Raw genomic sequence first — 16,012 nt, forward strand, 5'->3', positions numbered from 1 at the left:
CCCGGTGACGGAGGGTGTGGGACTTGGGGCGTGTAGCGCCACACAGGCCAGCCCATGCTCGCTTGGCAGGGCCCAGGGAGGGTTCGGCGGGCAATTAAGATTTCAAAACGCCTTTCTGGTTAGAGCACCCTGGACGGACTCCATCCCGTGGCACAACGAAGAAGGACTGCTCACAATGTGAGATTAGCTCTAATGAGTAGGTGTTCAGGGAACACTTGGGAGATGCATAAATGAGTGGATGTCAATCTGTACTTCTCGCAGGCTGGGACAGAATGAAGGGCAAGGGCCACGGCCGCATGACCTTCTCCCAGGCGTCACCACCCAGTGAAACGAGTCTGAAAACTCATCTCCTAGAACCTAAAACACAAAGTCAAGGCGAGAGCTCCTGGAGGCTCGGGAGAGAATGACTCCCTTGTGTGGAGAACTAAGTGGAACAGGAACTTGGACTGGCGAGTGAAGGTCCTTGTGGGGCGCAGTGCTTTGGAAGGCACCAGGGTATAAAGTGCAGGGGCAGATAAAGGAGTGGGTTTCAGCGATTAGACTCAAAGGACGGTAATTAGTATAAAGAGCTTCTAGGCCAAAGGAGAAAAAACCCACACCTGACTCCCAGGTCGCTCTCCAGGGTAGATGCACTCACCTCCTCTTCCACTGGATCTCCTAGGTCTACCTCTGGCCTCTGGCCGCACTCCACTGATCTGGGCAGAGACTAGCTCCAGGCATGCCTGGAGATCCTAAGCCTGCCAGAGATGGTCACCAGCTGGAGCATGCCTCAAGCTAACCTGGGCTCTTCGGGGTCCCCCTGGAAGGAGGGGCAGCCTCAGAGAACACCGGCTTCAGGGAAATCAGGGCAAGAGCCAGAATCAGGGTGACAAGGAATGCATGGGCTGAAGGGCCACTTAACTTGCTACCTTCTGTCTCCAGCTCCCCTAAACATTAGATTGGGGGGGGGGGGGGATGATGATAATGCATTCCACCTAGCAACACAACAGAGTGAGTTTCAAAAAGAACTTTACTATTAAACACTCTGACTGATGGGTACAAAACATACTGATAATTTTTTTAAATGGTCCAATGAATGATGGTGACTTTTCAGGAAAAGCACACAGCTAGTTAAGAGGATATATATATATATATATATATATATATATATATTAATTTGAGAAAAAACAGTCTTTGTTCTGGTTCAGAAATGGTGTCTCTAGCATTATGTCTCTTATTATTGCTAAATTTCAAGGAAAGAGGTGGGGTTTCGGGGGGTGGGGAGGGGAGGAGGGCTACCCTAACGGGGCAGACTGCTGTCTGGTTTCCTGTCTCCGGCTCTGCTTCAGAGGACAAGCAGGGTCTGGAAAATGGGAATGCTAAAAACCATCATGATCCTTCCTTTCCACCTCACTCCCAAGATGATTTTTGACTAGAGTATTACATGTTAGCAAAGCAGGTAATAAGATAAAATTATTAATCCCTTTTTTAATAATTATAGTATCGTTCAGACTGTTATCATTTACCCTATTGTTTAGTTTAGCATTTAGAAGCTTGCAGATTTTTTTTTTTTTCCTGGTAGAATACATTAGCTCCTTATAATCTCTATTAACCACCCCCCTCTTCCCACAAATGAGGAGGGAAGAATGATTTGGGGTAAGCCAAATAAAAAAAAAACACAAAAAAACTCAATCTATCAAATCTATCTGGATTGTTAACAACTCTGGAACTAAAACAAAACAAAAATCTTGCCTCAATGTGGGTTACGTATGAATTATAGTCGAAAGGCCTCTTGTCCTACAAGTCAGCTAATAAATCAAGTTTGCTTCATCCAAAGAGGAAAATCTTATTGAAACTTTCCAAAACTCCCATCTTTTTTTCAAGGAAAGTCATCAGTAGTCTGCTGTTAAGATTCTCGTAGTTTTCTTAATATCATATTGTATATTTATCCATGAGGCAAAAATGTGGCGGAACGAAACATTAAAATCAAAGTATTATTATCATCAACTTTTGGAAGAATATGGCCTAACTGGCTGCCTTATTTAATCATTCCATTATATAATATTATAAGTAATTCCTTTAGATTTTAAAGAAAATACAAAAATAAGAACTTTAAAAGAAGAAACTTGCCAAGTTTTCTTTTCCAACCATTTCTTTTAAAACCTTCTTTCTGAAGAACCAGGAGAAAAATAATTTGTTCAAATAGGTCTTAAATAGTTAAACCACAACTGGCAGAATATACAAAAAAGAAAAAAAAAGAAAAAAAAAAGAAAAAATGGGGTACGAAAGTTGTTTTTGTAAAGACAATAAAAATAAAGAGTATTCTCCTGTTTTCAAAATATAAGATTAAAATTTTTTCCCAAACTATCATTAAGTGAATTTCCTATTTCCAGCTCTCCTTTTCTTTGACCTGGTTATTCTTAAAATAGTTTGGAAATCAGATGTAGAAGAACGTCAAATCTTTGTCCTTAAAAAAAATTCTCCTAGTGTTTGTCTTAAAAAAGACATGAACCTGGGATTTCCCCTCCCCCCAATATATCTTGTTTTGCTTTAATACTTTTTCTAAAGATTTGTTCCTTAACATAGGCAAGACTTTCAAGTCAGTCCAGGCTGCCAAGACTGCTTCAGTTCTCTATCCAATGGCTTCCGATGCCTTGAGCATCCCTTGTTAAACGTGAACAAGGATGGGCCATCCATCTCAGAAAAGGACAGGTCTTCCAAACTCTGAGTGGTAATCCTGAACCAGAATTGACAGCTACAGGGCAAAATGCCTATCTCAAAACAAACACCCGATGCACCTCAAAAATATGAATAAACACCAACCAACCAACCAACCACAAAAACCTTTGCACTTCTAGTCAATATGCACACGCGTCTCAAGTCACAATTGACAAGGATACATTTAAAAAGGTAAAAGTCTTTATTCAACCCACATAAACACACTGGAGGCAAAAGGGTGTATGTAAAAAGGTTAACTGACTTCTCATTATGACATAACGCGGGCATCTTAAGCAATAGCAAGTGTGTAGAGACATGATAACTCCCTGGGTGGGGATAGGGAGTTGAGGGGCAGGGACCAAGGCCTGGTCCGGGCTACTGATCTACCAGAAAACAGCCTGAAACAGGAAAGAGCACACATATGCCACTTGGAATGTATGACGCAAACCCCAGCCTTGAAACAAAGAACAGGAAACAGCTCTGCTGGCTGTGCTGGAGAGAAAGCACAGAGAAACATTTAGCCGGCCCTCCCTGACCCTATATTCATGAGCAGCTGGAGTTTTTAAAGACAACAACAGGGGGGTGGAGGTGTTTGTTCTATGGGTGTGAATAATAACACCAGCTCTTTACGGGGGACCTGCCCTATTTACAAATAGGAGCTTCCACATGCAGCCAACGTAAGTGAACATGGGATTTTATCATATCCAAGCAGCAGAGAGACCTTTCCAATGAACACCAGTCTCCCTACCGATTTCTTTTGTCTCTACATCCCTCCCCATCCCAAAGGCTGGTCTCTAGCCATGATCAAATTCTGGGTTGGGGTGATAATTATTATTCAGCCTCAGAGCATCAGTAGGAAAATGAAGATAAAACACTGCTGTTTTAAGAATTCAGATTACAATTGGGTTATATACCACACAACTGAAAAGTGTCCCTTAGCCACATGACTAAATTCTAAGACAAAAGTGTGGTCAGCTGGTCACCTCACATTTTCAGGCCTTTTCAGCTGCATAGTTATAAAAATCTTTGCACACAGCTGCACATCTGTACACACTCGGCAGAAATTCACCTTTTGATTATATGATTCTGCTACAGACATTGCATATAATCCCAAATTGTTATACAATCTGTAGCACCGAGTATCAATGAACAGAGTATCAATTTTTATAAGATAGGCTAAAATATTTCCTCTAGGTATTTTTAAGGTAGTAAAATCCATTCCTATTCCTTTTCCCATTATTTCTCTCTATTTTGTTAGCACTGCTGAACTCGGGCTTCCATGATCAGAGATTTAAGAATTTCTGTGTGGACATTAACTCCAGTTTAAAAAAGAATGGAAGAAAAAGGCATCAGTCTCCTTGCAGCAATAATCACAAGATTGGGTTTTAATTAGAAACTTTGCTGTGGGGGGGGGGGGGGAAAGCAACTTATCTGCAAGCTATGTTGCCGTTTTATATGACAGGGTTTTGCAGTCTAAGCAGCTACTTTTGTTATTGTCAAGTTAAAATTTTTATACTTGCATTCTCCTGCATGCAAGCCAAATGCCCCTTACAGAGTCTCTTCACTGAACTTACTAATAGTACATTACGTTTTTTTCCTTCTAATGGTTCTGCAGCAAACCCCCCGACTGTAGAAATTGAGATGTTTCCCTGGGGAGTTTAAATTAATCAAACATCTCATTTCAGGTTTCTGTTAACAGCCTAAGGTCAACTAGCATGTTCCATGTTTCAAGCCGGAAGAAACTTACTATACCTTCACTTTCTTAAAAAAAAAATAAAAAAATACTCGCACAATTTTGGATAGTGCAATGCTATCAGGTTGTTTTTTTTTTCCCTGAAAGGAAGTCTTCCCTCGGATTCAGACATAAAGCACTCCAAAGAAAGGACATCACAAAATTGCTCTGTGGAAAAACCTTTAATGAACAACTACCCTATGCGTCCCTTGATTTTGCTAATAATTACAGGTACAGAACCTAAATACACAGACTCTTTCTTCCCCCTCCCACCCTCAAATACCAGACTCTTGTGAGGATATATCTCTAAAGTGTCTTGGCGATCTCCGTGGGGGGGGGGGGGGGGGAATACATTCTGAGTAATAATAATAAAAAAAATTCAGTGCAAAATATTTATGTTAGCGAAATACAAAAAGGTGTGCAATTTCCAATTTCCGTTGAACCTGCCTTCTTCAAAACAAGTCCCATGCACATGCTTTTCTCCTAGCACGCCAGTGTTTGTCTTCTTGGAAATTTTAAAGGAAAAAAAAAAGGTTCTCCCGGTTATCTGCCAAAGAAGCGGCTCTGACAATTCCAGATATATTATCTGTGATCTCCAGGAAAGCCACCGGGGATCCATCCCTGGGTCCCGGGCCGGCTCGGTCCCTAACTGCAGGCAGCGAGCTGCCTAAGGCGGCCGCCGCCTCCGGCCCCGCAGCGGCCGCGGCCGCAGGTTCTCTCCGCGCCCCGGGCAGGACGCGCCGCCGCCGGCCAGCCCCCGGGGATCCAGGCGCCGGGGCAGCTCCCGGCCTCCAGGACCCGGGACCCAGAACGGGATGCTGCTGCCTCCAGTCCCCGCGGCCCCAAGTTTCCTCCCGGAGAGGGACCGGGAGGCTCTTCCAAGTTTGTTCCGGCGGCGGGCGAGCCACCGCGCGCCCCGTCCGAGAAGGGGGGCGGCGGGCGGAGCGCGGGGAGGAGGGGGAGGGCGCGGGAGGGAGGGAGGTGGGGGGCCCGGAGGGGGAGGAGCAGGAGCGCGGCCTCGGCGCTACCTTCCTCCAAACAACGCCGCCGCACGCGGAGACCGCTGGGGTTTAGGGGGCTTTGGAGGGGATCGCCAACGAGGGGCGGGCGAGCGGGGACCACACAGGTGAGCCCCCGCCCGCGCCCTCGCCGCCGGCACCGCGGCGGGGGGAGCAGCCGCCGGCCTCGCTCACCCGCACCCCCGGATCCTCATGGTGGCTCCCCTCCAATCCCACACTTTTCTGCCGCTAAACCCGGGGACTTCCTCCTCCTGGTCTCTCCCTCTCCGCCCCCAGCCCCGGCTGCGAGGAGCTGTTGCACTTTCCCGAGCCCATGGGCGCTTGCACACACACACACACACACACACACACACACACACCCAAAGCCATTCGCAGAGCACCCCCTTTAAAAATAGGAAACCGGACGAGCCCCCCCAAAAGGGGGCAAGCCGGAGGCGGGCGAGAAGGCAAGGTGCGGGAAAGGGGGGACTTACTTTTTTCGAGGTGCAGTGCTGAGCGCTGCAGATTAAGAAATAAAGGCCCGGCTCTGGGGCTGCCCGAACCCCGCGAATGCGGGAGTGTCAGCGCCCCGGGGCGGGCGCGGCGGCGGCGGGGGCGCCGGGGACGGGGCTGCGCGCGGGCGGCGGCGCGGCTCGGCTCGCGGGGCGCTCGCTGCGCTCCGGCTGCGGCTGCGGCTCCTCCGGCTCCGGCTGCTCCGGCTCCGGCCCGGTGCGCGCGGCTCGGCTCGCGGCTCCCCTCTGGCTCCTGGCACCGGCTCGGGGCCGTCACATGACGCCGGCGCCGCTCGCTCTGCGAGCCTCCCGGGGCTGGCGGGGTAAGTAGAGGCTGGGACCCGGGGTGGGAGGGTCAGGGAGGGGAGGGGAGCCGCCCGGGCTGGGCTGGGCTGGGCGGGTCCCCACCCACTGGGTGGAGGCAGCCGCCGGAGGGGTCGGCCGAGTCACTCGCGCAAACACGCACCCCGCCCTGCGCCCTTCCCCCGCCGCCCCCGCCCGCCCGCCTCCCGCGCCGCCCCCGCCCCGCCCCGCCCCGCCACCCCGGGCCGGCCTCACAGACACTCATTCTTCCCCGGGGCCGGGCGCCGCCCCGCCGGCCCGACCTGTCCCGCGAGGCGCGGCGCGGCCCCCGCCCCGGAGCCCCCGCCCTCCGGCCCCCGCCCCGCGCCCTCCGCCCGGCGCGCCCGGCCCCGCGCCCCCGCCCCGCGCCCCCCGCCCGCCCCGGCGCCCGCGCCCCGCCCGCCGGGACCGCCGCGCCCGAGCCCGGGGGGAAGGAAGGGCGGGCGCTGCGCGCTCCGGGCGGCTCCCGGCTTCCACCCGCTGCGCCGCTTCCAAAACACACTGCCCGGCTCGCGGGCGAGCGGAGGCGGGGGCTCAGGCCGGCGGAGGCCATCCATCTCCCGGCCCCGGCGGGCAGGGCGGCCCCGGGCGGGCGGGCGCGGCGGGAAGGGCTGGGCCCCCGCGGCCAGGCGGCCCCTCCTGGGCCGAGCGCATCCAAGTCTCTTAAAGGAAAAGCAGAAAGGGCACCACCCGTGGGGACGGCGCGGGGGACTGGGGCCGGAGCGGAGAGGAGTGGCGGGGAAAGGGAGGGCACTGGGGGTGGGGGTGCCTGCAGCCCGAAAGTGGCCCCGAGTGTCCAAGGTCATTCCCCACGCGCCCCCTTTCTTTGTGCCCGGGGCGCGGGGTCCCCCTCGTCGCCCACCCACAGATGGACGGCCCCGGTGGCGCACCCCGCCTCCCAGGGCTTTTCTTTGAAGGCCCGGTGACCCCGAAGCAAACTTCCCACGGGCCAGGCCTGGCCCCGGAGCGCGAAGGAGACCGATAGCAGCGGCGTTTGCTCAGCCGGGCCTGCCTGGAAACTTGGCAAACTTGGGGCCAGGCCCTCCGTCCCGCTCCCGCGGGAGAACTCGGGGCAGCGGAGGACTTTGCACTTCCCCTCCCCCCCCCCCCCCCACACACACCCTGTCATTTCACGTCGCCTCCCTGGGACCTAGCCCAAGTGTACCCCGTGGCCTTCCCTGTACAGGGTCGGCGGAAACGCGCGTTCAGGCCAAGCCAGGCCATTGGGAGGACTGTGGATAGCATGGTACCTAATTCAGTGCTTTTGGAGATGTGTGTGTGTGTGTGTGTGTTAACAGTATTAATGTAATAAAGAATTAAATAAAAAAAGAACAAAGGACAAATTGGTTCAATTGTTTTAGTCCTGTGTAATGTTTTTAAAAAAACGCCCTGCTTCAGTCTATGACTTGTTATTGCTTCAAGATGTTTGAAAGGCCCTTTAAGTTCGCCCGTCTCACTTTGATGCTTCATCCAGGCATGGTACTACTTAAAACGCGGAGATAGAGATATTCGGAGCCTCATCATCATCGAGCTATACAGTAATATAAAGTTAGTACCAGCAGCCCCAAGTAGTAAAATTACAAATTGTAAAAAAAAAAAAAAAAAAAAAATGCACGTAGAAGCCCACATGGAGAACACCCAGAACTGACACTGACTCGTGTGCCATCGTGCTGCCTCACAAGATGAATCTTTAAAATGTAAAGAGCTGAGAGCTTTTTAAAGAAATGAATAAAAGACAAAGGCAAGAAAAGTCAAACTTGTGTCAATTATTAATTGCAGTTTACTGATCACTGACATCATGAATTGTCTGATTGGATGCCTAAGATTTGTATTAGCTGAAAAACTTTTATCAGGGATGACTGATGGAATTGTTTTTGCATTTCTGGGCTCACGGTAGGGGCTCAAAAAATATAGGCTTCACTCAAGGGACAGAGTGTTGAAAGCCTAAAGCACAAAAACCATGTTTTGTACGTTGTTCACGTGGGTGTGGACCCAAAGTAGAAGCTGGAAATAGGTCCATCTGAGCAAAGTGGGACTGGCCTTGACATGAAGGGTGCGGGAGGGCGGAGAACAGTCATCCAAAGGGTTAATTAGCGAACACGTGGTGTTCAGTGCCCTGTGGGAGGCAGCTCAAAGGCAAAAAAAAAGACTCCATCCAGGGTAGGACACTACCATCCTCCCATCCCCCAGGTGCCCAAACCAGAACTGCCTGAAGTCCTCCATGACTCCTCCCCTCCCTAGCCAGTCACAGCCCGGTTATTAGCTGAATCCTGGGTCTCCTCAATCACTACCCACGCCTTGGCTACCGTCCTGGGCCAGCCTATTGCCCTAGTGTCGCGCAGGTCATTCTGTTGGTAGCATGGCTGAACGGTGAGAAAGGGAACAAAGGAATAAGAATGCCTTTTCTAAAATGCAACCTAAGCATGTCAATCCTTTCAATGACTGCCCCCTTCTCCTCCAGATAAAATCCAGGAGTTCACCACGGTGTAGGCCTGGCTTCCACCTGTCATTATAGCTTCTCTCCCTGTTCTCCCCTCCCATTCTTCTCCAGCAACACTGAGCGAGCCTTTCCTTTACCAGTGCCTTCTCCCTTTGCACATGCTCCTCCTTCTAGGTGGGCTAGCCTCCTCTCCTCCTCCCCCAACTCCTGACCTCTACTCTCATTTCCCTTTAAATATTCACCCTCAATATTATCTTCAATGACATTTTCAACAAAATATAATCTTCTGCCACTACCATCCCTCGCCCCACCTTTTGGAAGAGTGGAGGCTCTCCTTGGTACCCTGACAACTCCCATGACTCAACACTTGCAGCGTGTCTTCTTTCTTTCTTTCTTTCTTTCTTTCTTTCTTTCTTTCTTTCTTTCTTTCTTTCTTTTTTTTTTTTTTTTTTTTTTTTTGCAATTGGCTGTAACTCTCTATGGCACTGGAATAGAAACTGTGAGGACAGGGACCTTGTCTTTCTAGCAAAATTGTATTCCCATGGCCCAGGTGGTCAGAGAATAGTTGTAACATAAGTAAATGTGAGTTGTGAATCGAGAAGAAGTCATTCACAGCTCAAAAGAGGAGCCGGCTTCAGAGTGGCCAGTGGCCGTGCACTGTACCTTTAAGTGGCGAAGAGGAGGGGAGAGGGAAGCATGGTGAATGTTTCCAGCAGTAGAATGCTTTGGTGAAAGTGGTCCCTACGTCTACTTCCTATCCCTGTCACTTGCTCAGTACCTGGCACTTGCGAAGGTGTTCAGTAAACTCTGGAAGATTAAATATCTCAAGCTTGATCCTTGTAACTGTTTTACTCCTGCTCTTTGAGGACGGGAGGCCAGTCTGGTTTGTATTTGGGAAGACCCCTCTCTGGCACCAGCATCATTGTTTCCAACCAATCTTTGCAATCCAGTGTCTTCACCATGACTAGTTGGAGGGTAGATAAATGCGACCTACTTCTGGCCAGTGAGCTATGAAGGGAAGTGTGCTGGGACTTAGCTATGTATTATATAAAAGCCTAATATGGTGTCAATCAACCGGTTGCTATGATGTGTACTGACCAGCAGGGGGCAGATGCTCCAACCGGTAGGTTAGCTTGCTGCTGGGGTCTGGCCTATTAGGAGAGACTGGGTGAGATGGCCTGGGTGAGATGGCCCTGATCAGCTTGATCGCCTCCCATATGCACCCGACCTGGAATTGTACCTAAAACCCTTTGGTGCAGACCAGTGGTCGGCAAACCGCAGCTCGCGAGCCACATGCAGCTTTTTGGCACCTTGAGTGTGGCTCTTCCACAAAATACCACAGCCTGGGCAAGTCTATTTTGAAGAAGTGGAGTCAGAAGAAGTTTAAGTTTAAAAAATTTGGCTCTCAAAAGAAATTTCAATCGTACTGTTGATATTTGGCTCTGCTGACTAATGAGTTTGCCGACCACTGGTGTAGACCATGCTCCAATCAACTGAGTCACCCTGGCTAGGGCAAGCCTCTCTTAAAGAAGCAAAACCAACCCTCTTCCAGGACATGCAGAAAAGCCTTCCCAAGATGGGTGGGGTGAATAAAACTCAGGATGATGGTTTGCAAATATTTTCTCCCATTCCGTAGGTTGCCCTTTCATTTTGATGATTGTTTACTTTCCTGCTCAGAAGCTTTTTAATTTGATGTATTCCCACTTGTTGATTTTTATTTTTGTTGCTTGTGCTTTTGGTGTCATATCCAAAAAATTGTTGCCAAGACCACTGTCAAGGAGCTTTTCCACTATGTTTTCTTCTAGTAGTTTTATAGGTGGTCTTACATTTGAGTCTTTAATCCATTTCAATTTTTGTGTGTTGTAAGATAGGGGTCCAATTTCATTATTTTGAGTAACCAGTTTTCCTAACACTATTAAAAAATGTATATCTAAAAATATATTTAAAAATATATATTAATTTCAGAGAGGAAGAGAGAGGGAGAGAGAGAATCATTGATCAGATCAGCTGCCTCATGCACACTCCACACTGGGGATCAAGCCTGCAACTTGGGCATATGCCCTGACCTGGAATCAAACCATGAACTCCTGATTCATAGGTTGATGCTCAACCACTGAGCCACTGGATGGACTCCTAACACTATTTTTATTAAAGAAACTATCCTTTCCCTACCAGGTATTCTTGGCTATTTTATCAAATATTAGTTGACCATGTATGTGTGGATTTATTTATGGACTTTCAATTCTGTTCCATTGTCTTATGTGTCTGATTTACAACAATACCATACTGTTTTGCTACAGCTTTGTAATGCAGTTTCAAATCAGGAACTGTGATGCCTCCAACTGAGTTCTTTTCCAGAGTTGCAAAGCCATATGTTTTGTAATAAAATTAGAAATGCTAGGCCAGTGGTCAGCAAACCGTGGCCAGCGAGCCACATGTGGCTCTTTGGCCCCTTGAGGGTTCTAATGCCACTTCTTCAAAATAGACTCACCCAGGCTGAAAACCAACTTCTGCGAAGTTTCAATCGCACTGTATGTGCGCACCCGCACATGGTATTTTGTGGAAGAGCCACATTCAAGGGGCCAAAGAGCCACATGTGGCTCACAAGCTGTGGTTTGCTGACTACTGTGCTAGACTGCCATCCAGCTTGAAAATATTACAAAGGGTTCAGAGATTCTCCTTAACATTTCTATATGTTTCCACAAATCATCCATCATCCATCATCCATCCATCCATACATACATATACACATACATACAATTTAGGATTGCCAGGTAACATTAAGGTTGAGTTAGGTGACCAAGAGTTGTAATAAAGGTCAAACTGGATGCATGATCTCCCTGCCTTGAAGAGCTCTTAGCATTTCTCTTGCAGATGAGCAATTATAATTGTCCTGGATTATGTCTGAAAGAACAATGCAGTGGAAGGACAGGGGCACAAAAAAATAGCTGAAATGTTGCATCTTGGAACTTAAGTTGGGAGCTGAAATAGGAGACTCGAGAGATCTAGCCAGGAACTGTGAACTAGACATTTCAGATAGGTTGAAGAGCTGCATGCTGGGAATAATGTCATAAATTACCTTGAAGGTTATTGGGTAAAATAGTCAGAGTTTAACATTTAAAGGTGATGTGGTCCTGGGGATAGCCTGGCTCAGGGTGTGCCGGTGGGAGTGGGAGACAGGAGGGGGGTGGAGAAGATCCTCGAAGATGAGGAGATGAAGGAAAATAATGACTGGAGTATTCAACATGGTTCCAAATGGGTCCTGAAATTACTCAGAACTGTGGGCAGACTTGGGTTCAAGATTAGGTCCTCAGGCCACATCTTCCTTTCATGAGAGAAAGTCTCCAAGAAACTGGTGAATGAGACCAAGCAGGAGAGAATGGTGAGGTATATCCTCCTTTTTTTCTGTAGTTAAATCTGCTTTCTTTGAATCATGATTATTCAAGTTAAAAATAATCATTCATATTCAGTTGTTTATTGGTTGTTTTACTATTGATTTCAGAGAGGAAGGGAGAGGGAGAGAGAGACAGAAGCATCAATGTAATTTTATTACATTGCAATATTATTTTCTACTTTTTATTGCAAATATACTATTTCTGCTTCATTGAGAGTTCAAATTAGCTTTTGAGGAATTTTGTCAGGAATCTTAAACATTATTTATAATATTATTTCAAAGGGAAATGAATTATAATTTTTAAATCACTGACCTATACTTATAAAGATGTAGAATGCAATTCATTTCTAAGTTGAGGCCTACCTAGATTTCTCCTGTGCTGGGAGGCAGAGTAGAGAATGGGATACCCACAAAATAAGATAAATTACTTCCCATTTTTCGGTTTGTTTTGGAATGAGGCTGAGTCTTCATGTTTCCAACTGCTCCTTTCTGATACAGAAAAATTATTGACACTTAAATCCTAGATTTAAGTTAGTTCCGTAGGTCTTGATGAAACATGTAGGAGTGCAAGGAAAATGTATTATAGGACCCCTGCATTAAAATAATTTAAGATAATATATACTATATTATAATTGCTTCATTAATTATTACACAATGTAGAATATAATGAGTAAAATTTAGAAAATTAGGAGTCAAAGGCATTAAAAAGGTAAATTGGTTAATTTGAAAACTATGGGTATTCCTGTGCAGTTTGGTCCTTGTCTTTAAGGAGCTACTGTCTTGCAAAAGAAATCACACTAGATCAGGAAATACCCTAAAATCTTAAAAGAGGAGGTCAAATCAGTGCTAGAACTGCACTGTTAGAGGGAGAGGGGGCTCTACACCACATCTTGGGGGCTGGAAAGGGCCTGGAGCATGAGCCTCGCAGGAGGGTGTGAGGTAGGGAAGGTAGCTGATGAGCTGCAAATTTTTTCAGCAGATGCTGGGAAACCATGGAAAGAATCTGAGCAAGTAAGTTGCATGGCAGCCTATGGAATGACATTAAATATAACTAATAAATAAAGTTCCAACAGTGTGATACAGGAAGCAGTAACCATTATACATATAAATACGTGTATATATATACATATACCATCTTTTAAAAAATATATTTTATTGATTTTTTACAGAGAGGAAGGAAGAGGGATAAAGAGTCAGAAACATCAGCCGAAACTGGTTTGGCTCAGTGGTAGAGAGTTGGTCTGCGGACTGAGAGGTCCTGGGTTCGATTCCGGTCAAGGGCATGTACATTGATTGCGGGCACATCCCCGGTGGGGGTGTGCAGGAGGCAGCTGGTTGATGTTTCTCTCTCATCAACGTTTCTAGCTGTCTCTCTCCCTTCCTCTCTGTAAAATATCAATAAAATATATATATTTTTAAAAAGAGTTAAAAACATCAATGAGAGAGAAAAATCCCTCTGGCACACCCCCTGCACACCCCCTACTGATATGTGCCCGCGACCAAGGTACATGCCCTTGACCAGAATCGAACCTGGGACCCTTGAGTCCGAAGGCCGGCGCTCCATCAACTGAGCCAAACCGGTTAGGGTACATACACCATCTTTCGCTCTCGCACGTGCGTGCACACACACACACACGCACACACACACACAGAGGCACACACACACAGGCACACACACGCACACAAGCACACACGCGCACACCCCCACACACACAGACACACACAAGCGCACACACACGCACACACACACAGGCACACACACACACAAGCACACATACACACACTTCACGCACTCCCTCTCAGTAACTGAGCCAGCAGAGAGATAGTGTGTGACTTAGGAAGAGCTTCCCTCCATGTCAAGGAGCAGTTGCATAGGCTTCCCTAGTACTTGCCTTGGAAGAGGACTTCAGCCTTTCATTCATCAGCTTCGCTACCTGTCAGGCCAGTCCACACTCACAGAAGCTTTAGAAACTTTGCTAATATGCCGTGGGGCGGGGGAGAGGGAAGCATACGGTTGGGTCACATGGACAATACAGAGCTCTTCATCACTCTTGTAATTCAAAAAGATTTCCTAACAGCAGACACTGTTAAACTCACAGGAATGGTTGTATGCAAGTGAGAGGAGTGAGGGATATATATATATTTGCCTTTCAATAGGCTTCCGTTTCTTGTGTTTTTTTTTTTCTTTCTTTTCTTTAAGGAACATGTATTACTTTTGTAATAAGAAGGAAGTGTGCTTTTAAAAACATCTAAGAAAGAAAGGCACACACTGTGTATCATTAAATGTAGGACCTCAAGCACAATTTTGCAAGGGGGCCTCTTTTGAAAGCAGCCTGGACCCAGAGGCCTGGTTCTCTGCTTGTGAGTTTTGGAGGGGGTGGGGGGCATGATGGAGGGATTCTAAAGGGAGGTGGAAGAGGGTGGACATCGCCTTTATGGACTCTGGCTTTTTCACTGCTGCTTGAGTGGCTAGACCTTGCAGGTTCTTGGAACAGGAATTCTTCTTCAAAATAATATGTATTTATTTTAAAAATCAGTCCAAGGAGGAAAAGGTTAAAACACACACACACACACACACACACAGAAAAACCAGCAAACTGGACTGACTAGAGCCCAAGTTCCTATTTCTCAAGAGATAGAAACATACTTCCTGGAGCACAAGGTCCACTCACCCTCTTCCCATGGTCTTTTGCCAGGATCTGTTGATTGGACGGGACAGAAGAGTCAGCACTGGCAGTGGACAGGAACATGATAGATCGCCTTAGGCTCCTAAAGGCACCAGTGACATAGTGGGTATCCAACCTCACAGCTAGTGGGGTTCCAGCTTCTCTCACGGTTTCTGTCTAAGCTACCTTTGTTTGTCTGTTATTGTTCTTAAACTTTTCTGGGTAACTATAAGCAACAGACCTTGTTAGTTCCTCTTGAGATTGCCCACTACTCCCCACCCTTATTTCTCACCTCCCAGCATCCTGTTTGTCTCCCTGACTCTGTCCCCCGCCCCATCCCCACCCTCACCCCCACCCCCACTCAGCTACTACTTCTCTTGGCCATGTTTTTCTTCCCTCAGTGTGTTAATTTTAAATTTCTATTTTTTGTAAGTGTTCTCACACCAAAGGAGGCATGCCACGTATTCGATGTTTTTATGCATTGATTTGTGCTTTCTCCTGTTGTAAAACCTCCAAAGTACGTCTCCGTGTGTATTCCAATGTTTGCCCCCCACCTCCCTTATCTTTTTTCTTCCTTTTTCTTTCTGTTTATTGAGGAAGGGGAAGAAAGGGGAGAGGGAGAGGGAGATGGGAAGAGAGGGAAGATAGGTGGAGGGAGGGGGAGGGAAAGAGAGGGAGAGGGACCTCTTGCTCCACTTAGATATGCATTCACTGATTGATTCCTGTATGTACCCTTACCAGGGATTGAACCCAAACCTTGGCCTGCTGAGTAGAACTAGGACCTCCCCTTCCCTTTTTTTGAGCACTCTGTATTTCCAGGAGCTGGTAAAAGAAACTATGGGGAACTTTGGACTATGCACAGGATTGCTTGGGTGATTTTTTTTTTTTTTTTTTTTTGCCTATTTAACGTTACTCTGCTATCAGAATCTACAACGTGTACTGTGTTTGTGCTCACATCAGTAATAATAATCTTTAGTTTATTAAATTTTATTTTATTTTTAAAGAATTCATCCTTATTGTTGCAAGTATTGCAGATGTCTCCCTCTTTCCCCATTGACTCCCTCCACCCTGCTCCCACCCACTCCTGAAGCTTTCATGGCAGTATTGTCCATGTCCATGGGTCATGTATATATACATGCAAGTTCATATACATGCTCCCCCTGCCCCCCGAAATACATCAGTCTGTTGCATACTTCTGGTTCTATTAGTTTAATAAATTTTATTTATTTAT

At 47.3% G+C, this 16,012-nt stretch overlaps 2 protein-coding genes across 2 annotated transcripts in view; one reads left to right on the forward strand and one right to left on the reverse strand.

Annotated features, from left to right (window-relative positions):
* KLF3 (KLF transcription factor 3) overlaps positions 1–6,250 on the reverse strand; it is a 35,851-nt gene extending 29,601 nt beyond the window's left edge. Inside the window, exon 1 of the mRNA XM_084901138.1 lies at positions 5,922–6,250. The gene's annotated coding sequence lies outside the window, so the exon portion shown is untranslated. The remainder of the gene's footprint in view (positions 1–5,921) is intronic.
* LOC311631355 (uncharacterized protein) overlaps positions 5,998–16,012 on the forward strand; it is a gene marked incomplete at its 5' end in the record, with an annotated part of 46,504 nt that continues 36,489 nt past the window's right edge. The window contains one exon of the mRNA XM_084901393.1: positions 5,998–6,262. Coding sequence (XP_084757519.1) covers positions 5,998–6,262 — 265 coding nt within the window. The remainder of the gene's footprint in view (positions 6,263–16,012) is intronic.

The sequence above is a fragment of the Pipistrellus hanaki genome (assembly GCF_964339955.1).
Source record: "Pipistrellus hanaki genome assembly, chromosome: 1".
NCBI classification, from domain to species: Eukaryota; Metazoa; Chordata; class Mammalia; order Chiroptera; family Vespertilionidae; genus Pipistrellus; species Pipistrellus hanaki.